Source organism: Aspergillus chevalieri, chromosome 6, assembly GCF_016861735.1.
Source record: "Aspergillus chevalieri M1 DNA, chromosome 6, nearly complete sequence".
Lineage (NCBI taxonomy): Eukaryota > Fungi > Ascomycota > Eurotiomycetes > Eurotiales > Aspergillaceae > Aspergillus > Aspergillus chevalieri.
In genome coordinates, this window is record NC_057367.1 from 293,561 (window position 1) to 319,693 (window position 26,133).

Genomic DNA, 26,133 nt, shown 5'->3' on the forward strand with positions numbered 1-26,133 from the left:
CAGCTATCTTCTACTCTGTACAGTGTAGTCTACTACCATTACTACACTACTACTATTCAGATAAAACGGAATTGAGCTCTCTATCTGGAATATGGAAGGCCGCGGTCTCACCCTCCGCAGCAAAAAAGGTCGCCGGCCTCAAATCAGTGCTCCGAAACCCATCGCGGACCCTGCCCCTGCCAACAATCGGGCAGCCGATTCAGCCCAAAAGGCCCCATCGGCCACCTCGCGGGAGAGAGCCCCTCAGAGCGATGCGACCTCTGATCTGGTGAAGCGGCGGTACTCGACCCGCTTCAATCAGGTTCCGGATTTTGATGCTGCCCCTCCGGTTCCGGGGCTGCCTCCGGGGTATGGCGGGCTAGGTCCGCCTCCAGCTAGCAATAATGGACCGTCGCATGATCCGTCTGCGCCTCCGGAGGTTGATTTGAATGCGCTGCGGGACCCAAGCTTACCGGTTGATCGATGTGAGTGACTGTCTTGACACATGGCATCTCCGGGCTGGAACTAACACATGACGTTGTAGATGTCGCTAATCTCCTCGCAAACGCGTCCGAGGAGGAAATTCGAGACTACCAGAACGCCCTTCGGAAAGTCAAGAACCGCACGTCGACCGACCTCCAGCAGAATGTATACCAAAACCGAACGCAATTCATCAAGATTAGTAAAGAAGCGGATAAGCTCAAGGGCGAGATGCGGACACTCCGTACATTGATGGCAGAGCTTACGACGGCGCTGGGCCAGACGACCGTTGGAAATACGCCCAACCCCATGTCCCCGACTACCGACGAGCGTCTACCCAAGCGGAATGCCAATCGCAGTTCAGTGGCCAACCTGGAAAGCATGTGGAATGTACAACTACAAACGTTATGGAAAACCGTGGAGGGTTCGCAGAAGTTCCTTCCGGCTGTTTCGGGTCGTCATATTGTGATTGAAACGGGCAACTGGGTTGAACTCGATTCCGCGACGTGGAAACCAAGACGACCGGTTCACATTGTGCTGCTGAACGATCACCTCCTAGTGGCAGTGAAGAAACGAAAGCGCGTAGACCAGAGCAATCACCGTGGCCCGGTTCCGACGAAACTCGTGGCGGAGCAGTGCTGGCCTTTGCAAGACATCGACATGATCGATCTCGGTGCTAACATGGGTGCGGGACAAGCTCGCGACGAGGCCGAAGACCGTGGTATTTCAAGCGCAGTGGTCGTCCGAGTTGGTGCCAAGCCGTTCACCTACCGCCATGACAAGCGCAACAGTCCCGCGAAAAATGAATTGCTCGCCACGTTCCGCAAAGCCGTCGACGATCTGCGACGGACGCTACGGTCGGAGACGGAAGCAGCCAGCAGATCCAACGAATCGTTCGGGTACTTGGCTGGTGCGAGGCAATCGTCATTTGGTTCGTTGAAGCCCATCGACCTGTACGATGGCGGCTCCGATAACCCGCGCGACAAGCCAGAACTACGCATCGATGTAGATGGAAAACAGCAGAACCTGCGCTGGGTTGAAGGCCAAGTTGACGAGCTTGACATCGATATCGCGCTGCAGCGTTTCGAAGAGGCTGTTTCTTCCATTGAGCGGCTGCGGAAGCTAGCCAAGGGTCTCAAAGGCAACACGATCGCGCAGGACGTGATCAACAGCAAGGTCGATGAGCGAGCGGCCAAACTGGCCGGTGTCTTATCGCGATCTCTGGTCGATACCAATTCATTCCCGAATGCCACCAAGACCAAGGTGAGCTGGCTTACACGTCTGGGATTTGAGGACCAAGCCCGAGAAGCCTACCTGAAAGCCAGGTCCGACGTCATAACCAAGCGAATCCGGTATGTCTACCCTAGCAACTTCTCTTCCACGTTCCCCATGAACTAACCCGTCTAGTGGCTGCGTCTTCGAAGGCGACCTCCCGCTCTACATTTTCCAAATCTCCTACGTCTATTTCACCCTCGTCAAACACACCATCAGCATCTACCAGCAATGCTTCCCCTCCGTGATGACCAGCGCCTGCATCAAATGGGCCAAGCAGCACCTCGACGGCTTCAACGCGCTCCTCACGCGGCAGCTCAGCACCGTGCAGCGGGGGACAACCGTGTGGCAGAAATGCATCGACATCGTGCACGAACAGGCGGAGGTGTTGAGAGAGGTTGCGGTGGACTTTACGGATCTGGTTGCCAGGGGGTTGGAGATCAACGGCGAGGAGCGGGAGAATCGGCCGCAGATGACGAGGTCGGAGTCGTTGATTTCGGGGCTGGCGCAGGCTGCTGGGGAGCAGCAGCCTTCTTTTTAGTGTGGCAGAATAATTTCATTCAACTGTGGTGCAGGGTCTGCGCATTCAATATTCTGTCCAAGTACAAGTACAGCGTATATACAAATCTAAATTGTACATGTACATATCCTTATTCTGCCTTCTTTGGTCGCCCACGGCCTTTACTCGGCTCCGTAGACTCCTCTGTCTTCTTTGACCGTCGCCGACGCGAACCCTTCTGCTCTGGCTCCTCCGGCTCTTCTACCTGCTTCCGTCCACGAGCAGTTTTCTGCTCCGGCTCCTCTGGCTGCTCTGCTTTCTTCTTCCCTCGACGAGAAGTCTTCACCTCCGGCTTCTCTGTCTCAACCGCCCGCTCCTCCTTAGCCTTGCTTTTCTCCGGCGACATCGCGGGCTTAAACTTAGCAGCCTTGAACGGATTATCAAACACCGACGGCGGCGACCACACGCGCTCCCACATGGCCGGATCGCTCATCACCCAGTCCTGCGCTAGCACGCCGAGTCTGAAATCCAGCGGCTCCGCGCCGTCTCCGGGGTCTGACGGGAGACGCATGTAGTGTCGTATGATATCGGGGATTTCCTCCTTGACGTGGCTGATCATGATCAGCGCTTGGTTTTCCGAAATACCCGTGTGGCGGATCGTTGCTGGGTCAGAGTTGAAGCCCTTGATGAGGGGCTCTTCGTTCTTGGAACGGCGGGTGCCAGGCGGGGGGATGAGGTATGGGGGAATTGTTTCGCCGGTCTCGAGGAAGGCGATACACTTGTCTCGTGTGGAAGCGGGCATGCTGGAGAGCGCCTCATCGAGGATGATGATATCTGGTTTATGGATGAGTGCGCGGATGAAGAGGACGACGCGTTGCTGGGCGGTACTGAGCTGGCCGAAGGTCACTGTGTCGGCGTAGTCGACGTCGTAGTCTGTTGGAAAGTAGGGTTGTTTTTGCATGCGGTGGGAAAGGCCGATGTCTGGGAAGGCGTCGCCGGATTTGCTTTCGATGGAAGGTGGGTTTTCTTTGGTGGGGGATGCGGCATCGGGGTCGAGTTCGGCTTTGAAGAAGCGCAGGGCGGCGCTGACGTCGAGGTCGCGGTCGTGGTTTAGCTTGGGTCTGGAGAGGAAGGTGTCTGCGAAGGCGGACTCGATGGATTGGCGGATTGTCAGTTGGCGGGGGAAGAAGGCGTGGATTTCGGGGGAGGAGTGACCCATGCGGGATTGGAGCTCGAAGAGTGAGATTCCAGGTTTGCCGGGTTCGGGAAGCCGTGATCGTCCCAAGAGTTTCAGTGGCATAGCGTATGCTTGTGGATGGTCTGATGTAATCATCGATAGCAGTGTAGTCTTGCCTGACCCGTTTGCTCCCAGAACCACCCAGCGCTCTCCACGACGGACGGTCCAGTGTAGTCCCTCTTGTTTCTTTCCATTGATGTCCTGTTCCCAGTTACCAAGGACCACCTTGTCGCCGTACTGCACGCGCACGCCATCCATCTCAATCAGCGGTTCTCCTCCCTGCGCAGCCGCAGGAACCGTTTTGTCCGCTTTTGACTTGACCAGGTCCAAGTCCCAGAGCAACTGCTTGTCCAAGAACCCCTTCTCCATGTCATCCGCTGCCTGGGCATATATCTTCTTATCCCCCGGACGAAGACCAGTCTGATTCTTAATAGGCAGGCGTCTCCACACCTCCAGAGCCTGGTTAACTTCTGCCCTGGATCCCTGCAAAAGGACTCTGTTGTTGTTTCCGAGAATAATGACATGTGTGATCCAGTCTGGGACGATATCTTGTGGGCGTAGAGCAAGTATCAATCGGGGTGAGCTTTTGGCTGCCAGTTGGTGCAGGAATCCGGAGATGCCCCGGACGGTGGCCGGATCGAGTCCCACTAAATGCCAATTAGCAAAAGCTATATAGAATACCGCAGGAAGACATACTAAAAGGGTCATCCAGCAGTAACAGCTCCGGCTTGCTCAGCAACGCCTTTGCAATCCGCGCACGTCTTGTCTGGCCATTGCTGAGGTTCGCTACCGGCATATCAAGCAGCTCCTTCAACCGCAAATCGGAGATAACCTGGTCCAATAGTACCTTGTCCTTGACCTTTCCATCTTCAAATCCCTCCAACGGATTCAACTCTGTTTGTCCCTTGAGATATTGTTCAACAGTCCAATCCGTCTCTTCCCGGTGACTCTCATACCGAGCACTCAAGTAGGCACCTCGCGTACCACCAATGGCCCCAGAACCCTCACCACTGAACCCAATATACTGAACCGCATTGCCGACAAACCGTAAACGCGGATCCTTCTCAGCAATCTCGTCTGTAAGGAGGAACGGGTAGCTGCGGGCGGTGGGGGGATCGCAGATATACTGGCCGCGGAAGACGTCCAGGAAACTCGTTCGCCCAGACGACCCGATCACAGCCCAATGCTGTTGCTGCTGTGGCTCGTCCTTCTCCTTCGTCGAAAGACTCTCTGGCTTAGCTGGCAGGACGAAATTGAGGTTCGGAAACAGAGGCGGGTTCTGGCCCGTAGCGGCGTCATCGGGGGTGGGATAGCGCTGGTAGAAGGTTCCCTTTTCAATGCGAATCAACGGGGGTACGGAGGAGACATGGCGAAGGAGACGTGGACTCGGGGTTCTCAGAATCCCCGTCCATAAAAGCGGTCGACGAAGCATGATGTGCCGCAGTCCTTGTCAACTTTTCGTCGCCGCTGCTGTTAACTCCGACTCCGACATCGCGATAGGGCTGCACGTGGCGTCACGTGTTTGTCGATAACGAGTACAAGTATGTACATGCCACAGCCATTGTTGCAATTGAGAGAATATCAATCCAATTGCAGTTCTTACATATCTATCTTTAATCCCTAATTGTATATTTCTTTTTTTTCGGTCTTTGACGGACTCTGGCAGCCACTCTCTCCGACGCTCACTTAAGCTTATCGTGCTTTTAAAACCGATAAACTCCGCTGAACAACCCCCTACGCCCCATACTTCGATTCCCCCCACTCCATTCTCATTGATTCTTCACTGTATATATCGACAAACTGTTATACCTCTCAATTGATACAATGGCGCAAACACCCGCAAATGGCCAATTAGCAACTCACTCCATTCCGTCGCTACCTATATTCCTCGAGGCAAAGAAACATGCAGAGAATACCCCGGATAAGATTGCAGTGGATGATGCCTCCAAGGGGCAGCGGTTTACTTATCGCCAGCTGCTGGCGGATGCGGCTACAATGAAAAAGGTCATTTTGGAGGAATTGGGACTTGCAGACTCCGGGAGCTTGGAAGAACGGCGTATCACATTCCTCACGCCCAATGGGTATGATTACGTGGTGGTGCAGTGGGCTGTTTGGGCTGCGGGGGGTGTTTGCGTACCACTGTGTATGTATCAGCCGCGATCGATTGCTGAACTGAGACAGTATGGCTAACAATGCGATAGGTACTACCCACCCCGCAAAAGAGCTGCTATACACTATCGGCGATTCAGACCCCTCGTTGATCATCCTGCATCCGTCGTTTGAGAAATTCGAAGCTCCTCTCCGTGAGGGGATCACGAAAGACATCCGGTTCATGACCCTGACGCCCTTTTCACAAAATAACGAAGCGATGCTCCCTCCATTCAGTTCAGAATGCCCTCTGGACCAGCGGGCACTGATGATCTACACGTCTGGTACTACATCGAGTCCCAAGGGCTGCGTGACGACTCACAAGAATATCACATTCCAAGCCGGATGCTTGGTCGAAGCCTGGGAGTACAACTCCTCCGACCGTCTGATCCACGTTCTTCCTCTGCACCATATCCACGGCATCGTCAACGGCCTTACGGCTAGCTTCCTAAGTGGAGTAACCGTCGAGATGCATCCGAAATTCGACCCCACGGTGATTTGGGACCGGTGGCAAGACCAAGGTTCCTCGACTATGTTTTTTGCCGTTCCGACCATCTACTCGCGATTGGTGGACTACTTTGACGCCAACATCCGCGGTACGGACCGCGAGAATGCTGCTCGTGCTGGCGCCAAAGCTCTGCGGCTTATTGTCAGCGGTTCTGCTGCGTTACCTACTCCTATCAAATCCAAATTTGCAGAGATTACCGGTCAGACTCTGCTAGAGCGGTATGGTATGACAGAAATCGGAATGGCGCTGAGCTGCGGATTAGAAGTCGAGAAGCGTATTGACGGAAGTGTGGGGTGGCCTCTTCCTGGTGTGCAGGTGCGGCTTACAAACAAGGAGACCGGCGCAGTCATCGATGCCGTGGACGAGGATGGCATGATCGAGATCAAGGGCGACAATGTCTTCAAGGAATACTGGAGACGACCCGAAGCAACAGCCAAGGAGTTCACTTCGGATGGCTGGTTCAAGACCGGAGACGTCGCCAAGCGGGACCCAGCAGGCGCATACTTTATCCAGGGTCGCGCATCTGTTGACCTGATCAAATCAGGCGGATACAAGATTTCTGCGCTGGAGGTGGAACGGAAGATGCTTGGTCTGGACGCCATCCAGGAAGTTGCCGTGGTTGGTTTAGCAGATGGAGAATGGGGGCAGCGTGTGGGTGCCGTTGTCAAGCAGCGCCCTGGTGTAAGTCTCCCTCACTCCCATGACCTCCAGTTGATACTAACAGAGCAGACCGAGCCATTGGAACTCCAGGCCCTGCGCACACAGCTGAAGCAGGAGATGGCGCCGTATAAGATCCCGACTGTGTTGAAAGTTGTCGATGCTATTGAACGGAATGCCATGGGCAAGGTGAATAAGAAGACGATTGTGCAGAAGTACTGGCCTGAACTTGCTTAGATTTGGATCAGCAGATAGATGGCTAGATGAGAAGTACATAGATTATGGATAATGATAGAGCAGATATGCATAGACCGTGATTGATGTTGCTTCACCGCAATCCGAATGCTGCAGACCTAGAAAAGCCTGCCGGGTCTCGTATATCTACATCACATCCACGAATCGCTTTGTATTTTCTCATAGTCACCTTCTCTGTCTCGATTGGTTGCAACAATTGACTGCAAGAATTCACGTGACATAATCCGGGGTTCTTGGCGCGACGTCACGGGCTTCGCTCATCGATCATCACCGCTGTCGGAACTGTCTTCTTGCCGGTTTGCGTTGGCTTGTTGACAGACAGAGCATCGGTAGTTCTACTGAGCATCACTTAATCAGAAACATCGGACCACCAGCATGGCCTCCTCATCCAAACCCCCGAGCTTCCTCCTCTAGTACGTTGTCTGTCAGACAGAGCCATGCCATACAGAAGCTAACAAAACCAGCACCTGTATAGCTCATCGCACAACAATCCTCACCGAGCACTCCGCCCCAGGCACATCCTCCACCTCCGCCTCATCCCTAGCCTCCATCATCCTCCCCAAGATCACCCACGACAAAGCCCAGAAACTCACCTACACCCACGACCGGCTCTTCGTGCACTGCATCGCCGACTCCCCAACCGGCGAAGCATTTGACGATGCAACCCGCCACGAACCATCCTCGCACCTACCCTTGAGCTACATCGTCGTCGCAGCCGCCGAGCAAGGCCGTCGCATCCCGTTCGCGTTTCTGCTTGAGATGAAGCGCAAGTTCCTGTCTACGTATCCGCCGTCGAGTACTGATTTCTCGTCGCTGCCGGCGTACGGGTGTGCGGCATTTAATCTGGAGTTGCGGTCGTTGCTTTCGACATTCAACACGGCTTCTCCGTCAGACTCGCTGGCGCTGGCGAAGCGAGACATCGACGATGTGCGGGGCATTATGACAGAGAATATCGAGCGGGTGCTGGAGCGAGGGGAACGGATTGATTTGTTGGTTGATAAGACGGATCGGTTGGGAGGGAGTGCGCATGACTTTCGGATTCGGAGCAGGGGGTTACGGAGGAAGATGTGGTGGAAGAACACCAAGTTGATGGTTATGGTGGTGGTGGTGGTGATTTTCTTGTTGTATTTGTTTGTGGGGATGGGATGTGGGTTGCCGGCTTGGGGGAGGTGTGTGGGTTGAGCTGTCTCTATTCTTTACGATTTATGCTGGTGTTTGTATCTAGTCATTCTTCTATATATTAATGGGTTTATATTGATCATCGCATCACAGATCTAGCTGCAGTATATAGTCCGTACCGAGATATATATCCAACAGGGATCCTCGGGTACTAGCAGAATTTTATATCCGCATGCATGAAACATGGAACACCAACTGTGGCTAGTAGATGCAGGCAACCCATACTCTCAATTAATCGATTGATTATCTCTAGTCAATCCGTCAATTCTTCAGTGCTGCAATAAACCAACCCCAGTTCAGACATGATTGGCCACTGATTGATAATCGACCCGTTAGTTATAAAGTCTAGTAGATCCTCCACTTCACACCTACACCTCAATTGACACCAAAGAACACCCAAAAAAAACTCCCATATATCCATACAAAACCACAAAAATGACCAAAACATTCACCCCCTTCAAGACCGGCCACATTCACCCCTCTCACCGCATCGTAATGGCCCCCCTAACCCGCCTCCGCGCCGACACCAACAATATCCAACTCCCCATGGCAATCATCTACTACACGCAGCGCGCCCTCATCCCGGGAACCCTTCTCATCAGCGAAGCATGCACCATCTCCCCCCGCGCAGCAGCATCCTTCCCGCACACCCCCGGGATCTGGAACGAGCTGCAGATCCAGCGGTGGAGGGAGATCACGGACGCAGTACATGCGTGCGGGTGCTTCATGTACTGCCAGATAGTAGCGCCGGGACGGGCGGGGTTCCCGGATGCTGCTGCGAGCAAGGGGTTCAGTGTTGATGCGCCGAGCGCGATTCCGATAAGCGGGATGGCGACGCCGAGAGAGATGAGCGAGAACGACATCAAAGACTGCATTGGGGAGTTTGCACATGCAGCGCAGTGTGCGATGGAGGCTGGGTTCGACGGGGTGGAGATTCATGGCGCGAATGGGTACTTGATCGATCAGTTTACGCAGGACAATAGTAACCACCGGAGTGATATCTGGGGCGGGAGCGTGGAGAACCGCAACCGGTTCGGTGTTGAAGTTGCACGCGCTGTAGCGGGTGCTATTGGGGCCGAAAGGACTGGGTACAGAATCAGTCCGTGGAGTCGGTTCCAGGATATGCGGATGGAGGATCCCGTTCCGCAGTTCACGGAGTTGACGAGGGCTCTTAAGAAGTTGAAGTTGGGATATTTGCATGTCATTGAGGCGCGGGTTACCAACAGTGAAGATATCGATACGCCTGAGCAGGTTGACTTCGTGCTTGATGTTTGGGGAGACCACTCCGTTGTTCTATTGGCGGGTGGGTTTACACCTGACAATGCGCGGCATTATCTGGATGGGGTGTATAAGGATCGGAACGTGGCGCTGGTGTTTGGACGGTATTTCCTGTCGACGCCCGATTTGGTGTATAGGATGCAGAAGGGCATTGCGCCGAACCCGTACCATCGGCCTTCGTTTTATACCCCGATGCAGTTGGAGGGGTATTTAGATTATCCGTATAGTAAGGAGTTTTTGGAGGAGCATGGACATGAGATTGTTGCTTGAATGATAGTCGCGGAGAAGCCGGAATCCGGTGGTACAAATGTATAGACTGAACAAGCATAGAAGATGCGAAATAGAATCGATTGTATTATAATAACGAAACTACGAGGTTACATATCCCTCACTCTCAAACTCGCAGCTTCATGGCTAGTCAGTGCGAGTCTGCAAGCGAGCAGAAGCGTGGTCGTTGACCGGCTTCTGTGTTTCACTCTACGCCGACTGTTTACCTCGCCAACCCATGGTCATCCGCAGATGGGGTATGATAAGGTGATAAAGTGGCGTTGTCGTTTGTAGATGGAGCTGCGTGGGGTTGTATTCGATAATCGATGGTGCAATGGGCATGCAATGGGCAGGTCGAACATCGAATTCCTTTCGGAGAGATTGTAAGTGGATCGAATAGGCATCTCATAGTTGAAAACGAAGGCGGATAACACGGAAAACTGAACATTAGAATATGGCATTCATGAATACCTAAGAGATTTTTGGGTGAGGAAAAGGCGCCGGTTGTAGACCGGATGAGGGAAAAGGTAAGAATTTTCGCTTTTTTTGTTGAATCCCATTCATAACCTTGAAGACGGAAGCCTGGCCGTAGCAGGTATTTTCATTTTGAGTATCTCATATACTCCCACGCCATCACCCTAATTTGCAACAAGAAAACAGAACCGATGCGAAAAAACCCTTTACGAAGACTTGGCCGCCTCACGTCCCTTAGCAATGCGCTCCAGAATCTGCTCACGGTCCTTGTCCATCCGGAGCTTGGTGATGACAACCTTCGAGGGGGCGATGCCGAGGGGAACGCTCTGGCCGTTGGACTTCTCGCGAACAACACGCTCGACGTGGACAACCCACTTGAGACGGTAGACGCTGGTGATCTTGCCCTCACGGCCCTTGTTGGAGCCCCGGACGATGGTGACCTCGTCGTCCTTGCGGATGGGGATGGAGCGGACCTAGAAGTTGTTAGTCCGGTTTCCTCGACAAACGTTGTCCCTCGCCCCGCTTGTCTCCCAGAAGTGTTCCTTTGGAAACGATCGTCCAGCATGTTGTTCCTTCACTTAGGCACCATTCCATTCATCGATTTCTCGAGACAATTCTGGGAGATCGGCGTAGAAGCGAGAGCGTAGGGGAGAATAGGATAGAGTAGGCGCGTACGTTGTGCTTCTCACGGAGTTCCTTGCTCAGAGGAGCGCTCATGATGACACGGCGCTCGCTGGAGGGAGCGCTGAAGTGCGCCTTGCGCGACTTGCTGCGCGAAGAGGCGAGGGCTGTTGAGAAATCGGTCAGTATAACCATTCGACAGACATGTTCAATAACCCCTGTGATCCCAGTTGTAACCCCCGTAACTACCACCACCACAATCCACTATTTCATTAATCCACCATATAGAAAACGAAAAAAACGCACCATGGTTGATGACGGTCATCTTGTCGAGCCTCCTTTGAGTATTAACACCGGGCTCTAGAGGGGGTCGTGGTGAACGTTGTCGTCGTAAGGTCGTCGAAAAGGTCTCTTGCGTCGAACTTCTGGTTAGCCGAAATTGTGTGCGCCGCCCGAGTGTGCGTCACATGACCTGCCCGCTTAGCCTAGGGCTGGTGGCTGCCTTGTGATTGGTTCGCGCTCCGCTATCCGGAAAGGGTAATGTCAATCGCGCGGCGCTCTGACGGCGGCTATCTATGCATGTCTACGCTTGCTTAACAGAGCTCAAGTTCACAACCTCAATGTCACTTATCGCGTCGATATTACTCTCTATTCATTTAAAACGATCCTCGCTTCCCCGTTCCTCGCCCTCTGTCCGATCGCCTTGAAATACGCTCAACAGCCCCTTCTCGCATAGCGAGAGGGTGGCCGATCTCTTGACAAGATGTCAGAGAAAGACTATGAGTGGATCGCAAATTACTGGTCACAGCCTACTTCCGCTCTGGGCGCGCCAAACGGTTTCTACCCGGCTGCGCAAATGCAGAATACCGGGCAGACCAGCACTCCAAGCTACGACGGCCATATGGATATGGATCCGATTGCTCTGGCTCAAAGCGCGCTAGAATCATCCATGCCCTATCGACCTCAGAATTCATACTCCTACATGTCTCCATACGGCCCCTTCTTTCCTCCCGCGTCGATCTCAGCTCATTCACAACAGCAACAACCACAACAGCAACAACCACAACAGCAACAACCACAACAGCAACAACCACAACAGCAACAACCACAACAGCAACAACCACAACAGCAACAACCACAACAGCAACAACCACAACAGCAACAACCACAACAGCAACAACCACAACAGCAACAACCACAACAGCCGCAACAACAACAGCCGCAACAACAACAGCCGCAACAACAACAGCCGCAACGGCAGCAACGTCCGTTGTCCGCAACTCCAACGGGCTTTCGGGCTCGCCCATCTACGATGTCGTCCCAAGCCCCAATACCGGCAGTGAGCCATCATACTCATACACATTCCATTTTTGCGCGTCCAGGTCTAGCTCCCGCTCCAGGACCGGCTCCTCAAGCTCAGCAGCGTCCGCCGCCTTCCGCCCCCGCCCAGCGTCCACCTGTTGCTAAGCCCCGAAACCCTCAAGCACCCAATCCAAATAACGATTTCAAGCACCGTCGCATCGAGAGCAGTCAGGCAAAAGTGACCAGTGGATATGATTTTTCAGGTTATTCTTTTCAACCGCGTCATCCCACCGATGGAAGCTCCCTCCGTGACCGCATTGACATCGTTCAACCTTTTGACAAAAAGGATGCTGCGGAGAAGACGAGCTACGATCCAACCACCATCGCGAGAGATATTCTAGTGGCGTCTGGCCGACACCCTACAGAACCAGCCTTGAACCACCATTTGTCCCAATTGCGCGACATCTTTCATTTGGTTGACAACACGGCCGACCTGGATACCATTCGCTGGGACATTGTCGATACTCTTAACATGCAAGTCCATCCTACGCAGCCTGCGAAGCCCGAGACTGCTAGCAAGCCTATGCCTCCTCCCCCGGTCCCAACTCAACCCCCCAGTCATTCTGCCGCTCCGCCTCGTCCACCGCCCGCTGCACTGCCACGTGATCGGTCACAGCCAATCGCAGCCGCGCCTTGTCCTACTCCGCCATCGCGTCCGCCCGCGGTCTCGATTCCTGTCCCGCAAGCACAGCCGCAACAACAACAACAACAACAACAACAACAAGAGCAGCAAGAGCAGCAGAAGAAGAAGCCGAAGCCGAAGCCGAAGCCGGAGCAGCAACAGAATCGTCCTCAGACTCCAGCTTCTGTACCTGAGCAATCGCCAATGCCATTGGTGCAGGTGCAACCTCCGAGACCGTCACCGCGACCGCAGAAGCTGCAGGCCATATCGCTTCCTCAGCTACCGTCTTCTCCAGCAAAATCAAACAAGCCCACACCATCCCAGCCAGTGCGGCGGGGTAGGTCCTTAAAGAAGCCCAAGCAACCTGAGACGATGGCGTCGAAGAAGTCTGCGCCCAAGGTTGAGGTGTCGATTCCCTTGTCTGCGCCGCCAGTGTCGTATCCAGTCTATGCGTGCGAATGGCAGAACTGTCAGGCGGAGTTACACAACCTTGAGCTTCTCAGACATCATCTTCTTAAGTCTCATATTCCGTATACCATCACATGTAGCTGGTCGGGATGCGACTGTAACAATCCGATGGCTGCGGCGGAGCTGTTCAATCACGTCAAATCCAAGCATCTCAATCCAATTGCGTGGAAGCTGGGAGACGGGCCATCAGTACCTCAAACTGGTGAGACAGACATCGTGCTTTAGCTGCAGCAATGCTTTTACGTGCCCTCATCATAACGGAAACTCTTATTAACACGTACCCATGGTGATTCATCTAGTGGACAATGAAACCAGCGAGAACATCCCAGGAACCTATGAAACACCGGAATCGAATCAACTAGGAGGCGAAGACTCACTCATCCTTCCAGCTAGCTATAGCTCCATCCGCGCGTTTAATCAGGTCCATGGCAATACCTCTCAACAAGACAAGGCCCGGGAGATTCTGAAGGCGGTGCAAAGACACAAGGAAAGGATCGGAGTGGGACTCGACCCAGGCGGTTGTCAACTGGCGACTCCTGCACGGAATGAGCGAGTCACTAATGACGAGGAGTTTTACGAGTTGTACTCTGACCCGGAAGATGGACCTGCGTGGGAATCCGAGTCTGAGATGGAGTTTTGATACCCATGTCGTTTTGTTTTTTTTTTTTTTTCTTCGTACATCCCCCTCTTGTGCATATTTACTTCGTGGACAAGCGTGTTTTGTTTGATTTCAGAGGCATTTGGCGTTTGGGTAGCAAGGGGAATCTACATATCATGCATTTAATTGAGATTGATTGAATAGAGGTCAAGGCAGGCGAATCGTAGAGAGTACACCTGGTAGGATATAAAACAGCGCTCCCAGCCATTATACCCACGTAGTCATATCTTTTTATCCATGCCCCATCCTTCACATCCATGTGTATCCCCCATACTTCGTATAACCACCATTACCTCCCTTTCCCCCCTCCAATAGCTGACGAACCAGAACCCCCAGCGGCAGCAGCAGCGGCAGCCAGCGGCACACCGTCACCCGTGATTCCCATGTTCGAAGCCTTGTCTGCGGATCCGGCGTTCTTATGAGTGGGTTGCTCGTCGGCCTCGTCGCTGGCATTGACCTCGAGGAAATGGTAGAGGACGATCATCATCATGGCGCAGGTGCCGAGGAAGAGGGCGAGGCGGTAGAGGTCGTTATCGGAGATCATTTTGAGGGACTGATTTGGGTGGTTTGAGGGATGATAGGTGGGATCTAGTAAGTTGGATCGAGGTGGATAGGAGATCGGAGCTGTACTGTACTGTAACTGAACGGGTTAGCTATCTGGTATCTAGCAGGAATAGTCGCGAATGAAGAAGTCGTAATAATACTTACCTGTCGCTCTTCACTTTTTTATTTGTAGATAGATTGCGGTGGCTATTAAGCTGTTAAGCTGTTAAGGCAGGTAGTGTCGAAAGTGACACCTTTCAGCTCGGGCGGCTTTTCCACCCACCACGGCCCCAACGAGCCGCCGCCGGGCAGTGTCCATGCCTAATCGCTGGGCTAAGTCATAATCAAATGCTGGTTAAGGCTTTTAACGAGACTGGTCCCTAACGGCGCGGCTTCTGATTTGTTTCTGGACCCCCCGCCGGAGGCCCACGTCTAACGGCCGTACAACAATTCGATTCGATTGTTGTGATTGTTTCGTTTCTTTTCATTTGCCGGTACTTCTTCTTTGTTCCGTGTCATTTAATATATATTTTTTCGTGCTTAAGTGTGTTGTTCCCTCATTATTTTCCCACATTCTCTCACACCCAACGCTGCTTCGCGTCATTTCGATCTCGACTGTCTGCTTGTTTTGATTACGTCGACGGCTGTCCTCTTTACCTCTTCTCCTGCGACCACATCCTGAGTGATAGGTGGCGATTTAGCCATGGAAGATCCCACCAATTTCGCAAATCCCAATGCCAGAAGCTCCGGCCCTTCCCTTCTAGCATGCCTCCTCTGTCGACACAAGCACCTCAAATGCGACGGCCAGACCCCGGTCTGCGGACGCTGCCAGGTCACCAACAGCGAATGCCAATACACTCCAAGCCGGCGCGGTTACAAAGGCCCCTCGAAAAAGCGACGTGCCAACCCGACGACCCCGGAGCAGACAGCCGCCGATTTGGTTCCTTCGTTCGACCCTACCTCTGTCGGGATGCTCGATCTTCCGCCGAATTGGAGTCTGCAGAATAGTGGAATGCAATATGCCCCTGTGGCTCCTATTCCGTCGTCATCTAGTTCGCAGAGTCCGGTGTTTCTGGCGGATGTGTTGGGAAGCGCACCTACGCCCCAGCAACAACAGCAGCCGGTACCGGGATATGGACCTATGACGCCGGATTCTGGGGCATCGTTGTATTCGGGTGCTGCAGATGGCTATTTGATTGATATCTACTACACCTACTTCCACTCCGCGCATCCGATTCTACGCCCGCTTCGTTGTCTGGATCGTTCCAGCATACCGCCGTTCCTCGAGCATGTCATCAAGTTCATCGGATCACACTTTACACCTGCAGCATCCAGCGAGACATATCGTCCAACTGTGGTCACGACCGTGATGGAACAAGAACTAAGCATAGAGAAGATACAGGCGCTCGTGCTACTAGCCATCGTGCTACATTCGCGCAACGAGCGGCCCGAAGCAGGCGAGTGCCTCACTATGGCAACAGATTTGGCGTTCGATGTAGGACTCCATCAGGCCGACTGTGCCAGCAGATTGGGCGGTGGTGATCCATTGCGCGAGGAGAGTTTACGTCGGACCTGGTGGGAGCTTATTGTTGTCGAGGGCATGCTGACCGCACTCGGTGTGCAAAAGACTCTCCGCGCCGGTGCAATACCCCTCGAAGTCGGACTACCATGCGAAGAGCGAATCTTCCAGGATGGACTGACCCCCCCGCCACCTCCAACCATCGCACAATTCGACGGCCGTGTCTTTGCCGACGAAGAACGAGATTTTTCCTCCTACACATACCGAATTGAAGCCATCCGCATCCTAGGCCGCGTCGTAGCCATCCAAGAAATGGTCGAAGGCCAACAAGACCACGTCGAAGCCATCGACGCCCGCATCGCAAGCTGGTTCCACCACCTCCCCGAAAGCAAAGCCGAACTCATGCGCCCCGACGGCACAGTCGATGAGATGATGTTCCAAGCCACGATGATCGTCAACGGCGCAGGTGTCTACCTCCACTTCCCGCGCTCAGATCTACTCTCCTCGCCTGCTGTCGCGGCGGAGGTAATCTGCGGCCACCACGGCCCGCTTAGCATCCCAGCCTTCTCGCACCACGCGCACGCCATGAAAGCCGTCAAAGCGGCCAGTGAAATCTCAACCCTCGCCTCCATCCGTTTGCCAGTCGTCAAACATACCCCGTTCTTCATCTGCGCGCTCGTCCTCAGCTCCATCGTGCAACTAGCCGCATGCTCCGTGAAGGCTGGACAAATGCCCGATCCAAGCCGTGACAGACTCACACTGACCATCGGTGTATTCAAGTCCCTGGCTAGAACATGGGCGATTTCCCAGCTCATCATGAGGCAGATCAAGGCTGTTGCAAGGGATGTCATGGATATGGGATTGCGGCCGACGATGGACCAGTTGGATTTGAATACGGTGCTGGATAATAACCGGTTTTGGTTGTCGGATGCGCTTCCGAGATGAGCTGCCCTCCGGTGTTGATCTGACCTTGATATTAATATGTGTGAAATTCTATCGGGGATTTACCGATGGGATGAAGTACACAGACATGCTTCGTGCAGCGAAGGATCACCAAGAGACCCGAAGTACAGCTATACCTTGCATACCGAGCGCACACCCCAGTTGACGGAACCCGCTCGGGTTATGCCGACATGATCACAAATATCGTGGCACCCGTCGCGATGAAACAGACTGCATAATCAGGGAAAAGGGTTTGGGGATGGAAAGGAATTGACTTGACGGCTCTATAAGCAAGTGTACATAACTACATAGTACTTCGATCTCATAATCTCACTATCTTCGAAGCAAATTCCAGAATCTTTCAAGTACAATCATTCTAAACCACCTCCTATGCCAATAGCAAACGAAGACATGCCATTGTCGGACTGATTCAAGAGCTTGTTTGTCCCATGGGTTGTGGTCAATATTTGCAGGCAGGGCTTCAAGACTCCAGTCATCAGTTCTAATGCGCGGTCATGACCAGCGCGTGGGATGATCCCTTCACGGCAGCAGATTTCCTTCAGATGCCACAAGACACGCTCATTTTGTTGTGGGTCACTCTCTTGTAGAAAATAGTTCGGCGTCGTTCGCACACACGCGAGCATTCTGCTCCCACAGGACAGTGTTGACATTTTTTCAGTGCCGTTTTATTGTTCACATGCGCTTTCAGTACCATCTGCTCTAGCTATGATGTATTCCTATGGCAGTGCGCAGACGGGAGCATAGGTGATCACGACAACAGTCGAGTAGCTGCGCTTCGCTCAGTAAATGCTTTTATAGAACCAGTTTCTGACTTCCGGAATCTAGAACTAAAATTAAATGGCTCATCGTGTGCAGGATAAGCCATGACGGCACTTTTATCTTTATCTTTATATGTCCTTCTGACAGTACTTTGCCAAACTGACTCATTGCCAGCTTGCTGGCTTGCCACGCACTGCAGATTGACTGAAGACAATTCTTGTCACCGTCTTTCAATCAGTATCTGGAACGATGATCCGATGGCAGAGAGTGAACCACAAGCGCAAGTTCCGCCACGTAGCCTTGACATTCTGGGCTAAAACCCACTATCGCTAGATTGAGGTTGAGAATTTTCAAGTCCACCCGAGGTGCGTTTCCCACATTCCTGGTGTTTAGCCATCGCCGGTGATTGGTAAGACAACTCATCGAGTCCAAATAATGGTAAACGAGCTTTTCTTCTCGCTTCAAATTAAGTATGCAATGCATAAATAGGATACTATCAGCTCATTCTCTTTGGTTGGATGTCCATACTGCTGGATTACCTCAGGTGTATCTTCTAAGCTTGTATCTGTTATTAGATGATGAGTTAATCCGGCAAAAGCTAGTAGAAAGATTGCCGATGGCCGAGCCCTGCTATGAGGCTTTTCGTGCTATGTGTTTATTGCAGCCGCCGAGAGAGTGAACTAGTTCATGTTTAGTACGCATGGACCGATGGCAGGCTTCAGGATTTGCAATTCCGAATGCGCATATATTATTGGTGTATTGCGCTGGCGATACGAAATGATAATCATTTCTCAGTCCTTGCTCGTATAACCAGCCGTTGGCACATATGCGTTCATGGGCCTTCTTTGAGCTTCAATCCCGTAACCAAAGAGACGGGCGTTAGGCTTGATGTAGCCCTTTTCACTCGATTCTTTGTAGAACCCTACAAATGAAGTGCGTTGTGCTGCTGAAGATGACAGATTTGCGAGGTTTCCTGGACATAACGACTGCAGCTGGTTGTGTAATTTATTTGGTCATATCGTCCCAATAGTTGTGGGCATTATGGCATAACTCGCCGTAATCCGTTGTTTATCCTGCTCTCATAAAACCTCTCCATTTCTCTGGATCCGATATCCCAAAAGAACATTCCGCGCGGACATTAAGACTAAGATTGTGGGGAAATGGGATTAAATTCCAAGATGATGGCCATCGAAACTCAAGCCACTTGCTTGATACAAACCTAGGTCTAGTGACGACGGGCTGTTCATCAGTGTAGGAACTGACTGTCATTCTCGCGATCCTCTTTAACCGTTTAATTCTGACGACGACGAGAACAGATCTATGAATGCTCGGTCATTCTTTAGATGGATCCAGTAGCTGCAAGGCTGTCATGGACTACTGTTGAAGCTTGGCCCGGTGCTGAAGATCGATTGAGGTATATCGATTCCACAACGATTGCGACGGCTAGATTCTAACCAAGATATTTAGGTTAGACGTCAATGAAGACTACAATATTATGCGAAGACTCACAGATGGCTTGGATGTTTCACTCTTAGTTCTGGTTCTGTGAGATCTTTCTTTTTTTGGTCCCTGGCGGGGTCACGGGGCATGAGTGACGGGTAAGGACAAAATCGGGGTCTGCGTGCATGGGAAAGTCGACCAAAGGTGTCAAATTGCTAAGGTTGTCGGGTACAAGCCAGTGAAAATGAAGGTACATCTCCTTTTTATTCTGGTTTACAGAAAGGTTCCGAAAACGCAGGCATTATCATCCCAATCACATGAGCGTTGGGATAGAGTAAGAATTGATTGTCCGAGCATTCGGTTCCTCAGTTCTGTTGTAACATCATAAGTCAGAGCACAGGAAGTGGTTGTACATATCGGGCGTCTCACCAGAAGCGCTATTGGAACTGGAATCATGATAAGGTGGTTATGTGAACTTGAATGGTCCTAAATTGGACCTGTTTAATTCCTCTTCTGTGACAATAAGTAAAGTCGAAATTGAACATCGCAATTCGGTCGAATAAGGTGATACTTAGCCCTAATTCGTGAAGCTGACCGAAGCTTCGTCCCATTCCATGTCGTATTGAGGGTATTTTCGTTCTCCTGAGGTCTATATCGGCGCGATCATTTCGCTTTTTAACGGAGCCCCAAGTTTGACGCATATCGATATCCTTCCGAGATTGTTCCCGGCTTGAAGCGCTCATGGGTGAAACGTGTCTCTGAAATCAAGCATAGTAAAGGACTTCATACGATTCCTTCAAATCTTTAGGAGGAGCACGTTGGCTTGCATTTCACTCGCTGCAAAAAAAGATCGCTCGACAAAAGCCAGAATGATATATGTCACCGGCCAGGACTTGAGGAGACGCGATTGCGCAGGCTTTGTCATGCCAATAGGAACACGCGCTTGGTGCAACAAGAGGAATTGATTTTCTGAGCATCCCATCTCCTCACAGTGTAGTCTATATAAATACGCCTGAGGACGCAAAGGTGTAGCACGGCTAATTAGGATATCTGACAATTACCGCTCCAAATATTACTTTATTTGGCTTTTCTTGACAGAGGCATCCCATTCTTCGGGATTTTTGGCTATATACTGGTTAGCATACTCAAATGAAGTTGACTTTGCACTGACTGGCGATGATAAGACCCGGTCAAACGTCCATGTAAAGAAGAACTCTAGGGACCTCCAGAATTCTGGAGTTGATCCGTCGATATTCCGCACAGGACGGGACGGGCCACTGAGATAGCGACGGAAAACATACCATCACTTTCCTCACGAATTGTCGCAAATTAGGTAGATGCGTGACTATTGATTGTCAATTTATATCCCAAAGGAAACAGTATACCTACCACGCCGTTTTTGCCTGGGAACATCGGCTGGCCTCTTTTGATAATATCATCTAGGCTAGTTTCGACCTTGGCATTATTGTTCTAAGTTGCTACAGCCATCCTGATGGCCATGAGCATGATGATCGAAGGTAGATGATAGCACCAGAGATACAAAAAGATGGTTGTGGCAAATCATGATGAATAGCAAGAGATAGATGTACAGGAGAAAGGCAAGAAAATGAATACAAAAATGTTTTGAACTACAGCCGAACGGCAACAGCCCTATACATGGAATACATATATTCACTCAACAAAAGCCATGTATACTCTGAAATGCAATCCATTGTATCGATCTAAAGGAGGGGTATCTCTGTATGAATGCTGTGCTGATGCTCAATCAAAAGGAATGACTCCAGGATCCTGCCCATAACCTAATCTAACCATAATCATAAAATAAACACAAGATGAACATTCTAATAATAACCAACCAACTCGAACTCCTGGCATGATCTGGGAATCTGAATATGAACATAGGGAATAGATAGATAAGACGCAAAAATAAGTCGGGAGGATTGAGAAAGCACGGGGAGGAATTTAGTTGAACTCCCTCATGTCTCTCAGCGCCTCCGTTCTCCTCTCCACCACATCTTCCCGACGAACCACGTTTCTCAACGCTTCACTAGCATGGATCAACCCATCAATACTAATCGCGTGATTCGTCATCTGGTGGTTGATGTATGTATACAACGCGGCAGGCGTCAAGCACGTCGTCAATAGCTGCTGCTCGTTCAATTTGAGCAAGGCCAAAGCAACCTGGAATAAGAAAGTGCTGCCGCCGCCGCTGCCGGAGGCGATGGTTTTGGCGGCATTTGTGCTGGGGTCGTTTTCCAGGGTTGAGGATGTCGGATTGTTGGTGACTGTACTGGCGTTGAGACAGAGGACGACGTCCCAGACGCGGTAGAGAGCTTCTGCAGAGAGGCAATCGGTGAAGACGGATAGGAACCATTGGAACGTCAGAGCTTCGAGCTCGATTCCCAAGTCATCGAGGTGTGCTGATAGCTTAGGCAGAACTTCAGTGATATACTGCCGCAGCACGACCTGGTCCGCACGCGAAGCCAACAATCCATGGTCGTAGTAGTGCTGCGGAAGAATGACCTCGATCATGGAGACCAGAATCCAGAACGCATCTTCCGCAGTCGGGGTGATCAGAAGCAGCGACGCTGCAATCAAATTCATACCCTGACAGTAACCGACCTCCGGATTCCGACGCGAGTACGCCAGCAAAACATCCCTCAACTTGCTGACACCAGGCCCCATTCGGAAGAACACATTATCAGTCAACGTCCGGTGGATGTCCATGTCGATCTGCGCCACAACTGACGGATCGGGGTCACTGCCTCCAGCCGCCGTCACCAGATCTTCGTAGTAACCCGGTATCCGCATTGCAGACGCACCACTGCATTCAGACCAGACCTTGGCGCGGAGAGACACCGGTATACCACCCAAGACAAGTGATCGAAACTCCTTCCACTTGGCACGGCCGACCTTTCCTTTGTTTCCGAGACCAGCAATACCAATTACCTCTCCGTCTGCGAGAGACGCTTCCGGTGTGTCGATTGACTGTAACGGCCGGTCTGCGGCTGCGGCTGCGGCGGCCGCTGCTTCGCCTTCTTTCTTCCGCTCGGCGCGTACTTTTCGCAGAAACTCGTTCCATCGGACGGTTCTATCCCGCTGCAAAGAGTCATGAAGATCAGTCAACTGGTCGAGAAGTAACCGGACCGGCTCCTGCTCGTTGCTTATAGCCATTCCCACAGCCGCGGCAGACGTTTCGTCAGCGGACGTCCCTGCAAACTCTGGGCGATCTGCTACCACCGCAGAGGTGGACGCAGATGGCTGCCGAGCGGGGTTGACCGATACAGAGCCACTCTTGTCCACGGAGAAGGAAGCACTGCGTGGCTGGCTGTCATCGCCAGTGGTCAACGCGACAATAGGACCGGCAGACGGCGTATGAGACAGCAGCTCCGTTGGTTTTGACGGGATTTTCAAGTAATCCTGCCATTTTCGAACTTGAACCGCACCGGAATCCGGATCCTCAGGGGATGGAGAGGAAAGTGGGCGCTCAGGGCTCGCAGGTATCTCATCACCATCAGAATCGCTTCGGAAGCTACTCAGAGTTTCGGTGATACTCAAGCGGCTGACGCTGCTCCTAGCTTCCCTCTGTCTCTTCTTTCGCCGTTGGTCGTAGATGAATCCGAATCTATCGGTGAGCAGATCACCCGGCTGGTAATTGTTATACGTATGGGTCAGAGTAGGAGGCCGAGATTCCATAGGAAGAATAGCATCCATCTCCACCGGTCCGAGGTTATTCGATGTTTTATCGGCCATCTCGCTTCCCTGCGAAACACTCGGTGCCGACCTCCGCGGAGCTTGAGCATTGGTTCTGGCTGGTCCATTAGGCTTGCCAGGAGCGCCAGGGGCATTGCTATTGATTCTTTTCAGAGCCGCCACCGCAGTCATACCTCCTTTCGGTGCATTGACAGACGAAACAGCTCTGTTTCTGGGCTGCTCTCCAGACGGTGTTTTGCGACCAGGATCGGTAGAATCTCCCTTGCCCTGGTTATTCCCGACCAGCAATTTGGCAGCCCATGATGACAGTGAGTTGGAGGATTTGCGGGAATGCGTGCTCGAGTCGTCTCCAGCGGGCTTGGTTTTCTGCTCACCAGACAATTGCTCATCAAAAGTCTTTCGGCGGACCGACTTGTTCGTCTCGTCAACATCCCCCACATCGCTCATGACACTGCTAGCACGACTGGTCTTCCGGCTCCCAGCGGTACTCCCAAAGATATAATCCTGCCAGCCACGACCACTCTGCCGTTTCCGATTTACCCCCAACTCGCTAGACGCACCCGATTTCGCATCATTGTCCAGTTGCTGCGGACGAAGCGTGGTCTGGCAATCCACCCCATTGACCTCCTCATGCATCTCCGACCCCACGTCATCCGTCATAGCCTGCTGCATCAATCCATCGATCCCATTAGAACCCTGGTCGGCGTGACTCCCGCTATCCCTTCCATTCGTTGTATCGTCACGATTGTCCAGTGCATACAGTCTCCGCTCAATATCCTGATTCGAGACTGATACTTCACGCAACATCCTCTTCAACTCCCTCTCCCTCTTATCAGCACGCTGACGCAGCCTTGAGATCTCCGCATCCCTCAGCGCCAAATCACGCGCAAACTGCCTTACCAATTTCACAGCACCATTACTCGCCACCAACCTCTCAATATGCGCATCGTCAGCTAGATGCAGCGCACCAGGGACATCAGTATTCAACGCAACGGAATCATCAAACAACGCCACGCGACCCGACGACGCCGGCGATTCACTCGTCAATTTGGCCAGCGTGGCCTTCCGATTCCGCGTCCGCCCAATATCATTCCCACCACCATTATCCGCCTCCCCGTCCACCAACGCATTAGCCAGCGAGCGATTCAGCGCGGGTTCACCGACGAACCCCTCAGGCGAGCGGTCCGGTGAGAGCGACGGAAACGAGGTCAAATCGGATGTCGTATTGGATGAGGTCGAATGGCGTTTCTGGGATAAGGCACGGACGGTTTTGGTCTTGTGGCCCGGGCGGGAGGAGGAAGAGGATGTCTGCGAGGGGGAGCGGGCTTGGGCCTCACTGTCCGCCATGGCTGCGGTGTAGCGAGTTGACGAGGGGGAATTGAACGATCAGCTTCATTAGTTTGCGGCTTGCACTAGTATTATGCAATCGGGTACATGGTCTTCGGGGCTCGCGTCGAGGGGTATCCTGGAGGGTCTGGACTGGGCCTAGACGGAATGCAGGGGTCTCTTCGTCTTCCGCAGACAGCCAAATGGTGCCAACAGCACTCAACACTCAAGCAAAAGAAGGACTGAAAGCAAAGATGTAACAAAGACAATGAGAGATGACGGTCAAGGCAGAACGAGAGAAAGATAGTGGGATATCTCAGCTGCAGCCATGACGTGTGCGGGTCAGGTGATCTGCAATCAGGTAATGCTTAGTCATATACCTTGATCACGTGATTTGTACCTCGGTTCTCCGCGTATCCATCGGATATCAGCTGTACGGGGTAGTATATATCACCCCGGGATCCTAAATCCTCTACTCATTCTCGTAATTGGACATAGCACTACAAGTATACATTGAAAGCGCAAGGTCAATCTATACTCTTCCAAACATGTCCGCCAAACAACGCCTCCAAGCCCTCAGCCAACAACTCGCCGAAGGAATCCCCGATGCAGGCACATTCGAGGATATCCCTAGAATTCGCCAGGTAGCGCCTGATTCCGTGGGGCCGTACGCCTTCCATCCACCCCCAAAAATTAATATAGCGTTCTAACGGTGTATAGACGGATGAAAGATAAAGTGGCTATTGTCACCGGTACGCACACTGCCATATAATCTAGATCTAGATCTAGGTCCTCACAGAAGCTCGCAGGAGCAAACTCCCCAACCGGCATCGGCCGCGCAACAGCCCACCAGTACGCGCACAACGGCGCTAGGGCAGTCTACCTCTGCGACTACGCAACAACACACCTGTTAACACACAAGCGCGAGATCGAGGCCCTGTACCCGGGCGTCGACGTGCACATCCGGGACTTCGACGCGGGCGATGAAAGCGCCGTTCAGGCTGTTGTTGACGATGCGGTGGAGAAGTATGGACGATTGGATGTGTTTTTTGCGAACGCGGGGGTTATTGGGCAGCCGGTTGCTTTTACGGAGATTGATGGGGAGGGGTTTATGGATACGTTGAGGACTAATACTTTGGGGTATGCCTTTATCTATACTTATGGCTATGCATATACTGACTTGGTAGTGTCTTTCTGGCCGTCAAACACGCAGCGGCAGCTATGAAGCTCACCAGCAAGGATAAACCCTATCCCGCCGGCTCGATCATCTGCACTGCGTCTGTCGCTGGTCTGCGGTCCAACGCCGGCTCAACAGATTATTCTGCTTCAAAGGCTGCCGTGATTTCCATCGCGCAGACAACCGCCTACCAGCTCACCGGCACGGGCATCCGCGTTAATGCTATCTGTCCGGGTCTCATCGAGACAGGAATGACAGCGCCTGTGTTCGACCGGGCGAGGGAACGAGGCACAGAGAGAAAGGTCGGACAACTGAATCCATTGCAGCGGGGTGCTGTCGCAGATGAAGTTGCGCGTGTTGCGCTATTCCTGGGAAGTGAGGAGAGCAGCTACGTGAACGGGCAGGCGTGGGCGGTTTGCGGAGGTTTAAGTGCCGGCCATCCATTTGTGCCGGGGAAGTTGGCATAGTTCTACACACAGCATAGTATACTACTCAGTCTACAGACATGTATATAGATTGAACAACATCAATTGCTCGCCTCCGACATCAGAAGCGAACCTCACAACTAAATAAAAACCCGGGCTACGGCTGCTTTCAAAGCAAGTCCTCCAGACCCAGTCACTGAACTATAGACAGACAGACACAAGGAAATATAGATAAGGAGATGGCAGACTAGTAGACTCAGACGCAAAGGAGAGTGTCGGCCCATTGCGATGCCCAAGCTTCTT

General features: G+C 52.3%; 11 protein-coding genes across 11 annotated transcripts; 7 read left to right on the forward strand and 4 right to left on the reverse strand.

The window, feature by feature from the left end:
* Positions 1 to 91: 91 nt before the first annotated feature.
* Positions 92 to 2,272, forward strand: EXO84 (exocyst subunit EXO84; the record flags this gene model as incomplete). The annotated part of the gene is made up of 3 exons (XM_043281239.1): positions 92 to 464; positions 524 to 1,811; positions 1,867 to 2,272. The coding sequence occupies 3 exons, from the start codon at positions 92 to 94 to the stop codon at positions 2,270 to 2,272; spliced, it is 2,067 nt and encodes a 688-aa protein (XP_043138738.1).
* Positions 2,273 to 2,381: 109 nt separating this feature from the next.
* Positions 2,382 to 4,899, reverse strand: ACHE_60103A (putative ABC transporter; the record flags this gene model as incomplete). Its single annotated transcript, XM_043281240.1, has 2 exons — positions 2,382 to 4,114; positions 4,164 to 4,899. 2 exons carry the CDS (start codon positions 4,897 to 4,899, stop codon positions 2,382 to 2,384), a joined length of 2,469 nt encoding a protein of 822 aa, XP_043138739.1.
* A 392-nt stretch (positions 4,900 to 5,291) lies between these two features.
* ACHE_60104S (acyl-CoA synthetase) lies at positions 5,292 to 7,017 on the forward strand (the record flags this gene model as incomplete). Its single annotated transcript, XM_043281241.1, has 3 exons — positions 5,292 to 5,610; positions 5,669 to 6,804; positions 6,853 to 7,017. 3 exons carry the CDS (start codon positions 5,292 to 5,294, stop codon positions 7,015 to 7,017), a joined length of 1,620 nt encoding a protein of 539 aa, XP_043138740.1.
* A 393-nt stretch (positions 7,018 to 7,410) lies between these two features.
* ACHE_60105S (uncharacterized protein) lies at positions 7,411 to 8,217 on the forward strand (the record flags this gene model as incomplete). The annotated part of the gene is made up of 2 exons (XM_043281243.1): positions 7,411 to 7,448; positions 7,500 to 8,217. 2 exons carry the CDS (start codon positions 7,411 to 7,413, stop codon positions 8,215 to 8,217), a joined length of 756 nt encoding a protein of 251 aa, XP_043138741.1.
* A 432-nt stretch (positions 8,218 to 8,649) lies between these two features.
* Positions 8,650 to 9,762, forward strand: ACHE_60106S (alkene reductase; the record flags this gene model as incomplete). The annotated part of the gene is made up of 1 exon (XM_043281244.1): positions 8,650 to 9,762. One exon carries the CDS (start codon positions 8,650 to 8,652, stop codon positions 9,760 to 9,762), a length of 1,113 nt encoding a protein of 370 aa, XP_043138742.1.
* Positions 9,763 to 10,439: 677 nt separating this feature from the next.
* Positions 10,440 to 11,179, reverse strand: RPL26A (60S ribosomal protein uL24; the record flags this gene model as incomplete). The annotated part of the gene is made up of 3 exons (XM_043281245.1): positions 10,440 to 10,706; positions 10,909 to 11,021; positions 11,161 to 11,179. 3 exons carry the CDS (start codon positions 11,177 to 11,179, stop codon positions 10,440 to 10,442), a joined length of 399 nt encoding a protein of 132 aa, XP_043138743.1.
* A 438-nt stretch (positions 11,180 to 11,617) lies between these two features.
* ACHE_60108S (putative C2H2 finger domain protein) lies at positions 11,618 to 13,946 on the forward strand (the record flags this gene model as incomplete). Its single annotated transcript, XM_043281246.1, has 2 exons — positions 11,618 to 13,508; positions 13,606 to 13,946. 2 exons carry the CDS (start codon positions 11,618 to 11,620, stop codon positions 13,944 to 13,946), a joined length of 2,232 nt encoding a protein of 743 aa, XP_043138744.1.
* Positions 13,947 to 14,253: 307 nt separating this feature from the next.
* On the reverse strand, positions 14,254 to 14,508 carry ACHE_60109A (dolichyl-diphosphooligosaccharide--protein glycosyltransferase subunit 4; the record flags this gene model as incomplete). Its single annotated transcript, XM_043281247.1, has 1 exon — positions 14,254 to 14,508. The coding sequence occupies one exon, from the start codon at positions 14,506 to 14,508 to the stop codon at positions 14,254 to 14,256; it is 255 nt and encodes an 84-aa protein (XP_043138745.1).
* Positions 14,509 to 15,210: 702 nt separating this feature from the next.
* Positions 15,211 to 16,971, forward strand: ACHE_60110S (Zn(II)2Cys6 transcription factor; the record flags this gene model as incomplete). Its single annotated transcript, XM_043281248.1, has 1 exon — positions 15,211 to 16,971. The coding sequence occupies one exon, from the start codon at positions 15,211 to 15,213 to the stop codon at positions 16,969 to 16,971; it is 1,761 nt and encodes a 586-aa protein (XP_043138746.1).
* A 4,179-nt stretch (positions 16,972 to 21,150) lies between these two features.
* Positions 21,151 to 24,249, reverse strand: ACHE_60111A (TBC domain-containing protein; the record flags this gene model as incomplete). Its single annotated transcript, XM_043281249.1, has 1 exon — positions 21,151 to 24,249. One exon carries the CDS (start codon positions 24,247 to 24,249, stop codon positions 21,151 to 21,153), a length of 3,099 nt encoding a protein of 1,032 aa, XP_043138747.1.
* A 527-nt stretch (positions 24,250 to 24,776) lies between these two features.
* On the forward strand, positions 24,777 to 25,872 carry ACHE_60112S (SDR family NAD(P)-dependent oxidoreductase; the record flags this gene model as incomplete). Its single annotated transcript, XM_043281250.1, has 4 exons — positions 24,777 to 24,895; positions 24,949 to 24,980; positions 25,038 to 25,368; positions 25,416 to 25,872. 4 exons carry the CDS (start codon positions 24,777 to 24,779, stop codon positions 25,870 to 25,872), a joined length of 939 nt encoding a protein of 312 aa, XP_043138748.1.
* Between the last annotated feature and the right edge of the window lie 261 nt (positions 25,873 to 26,133).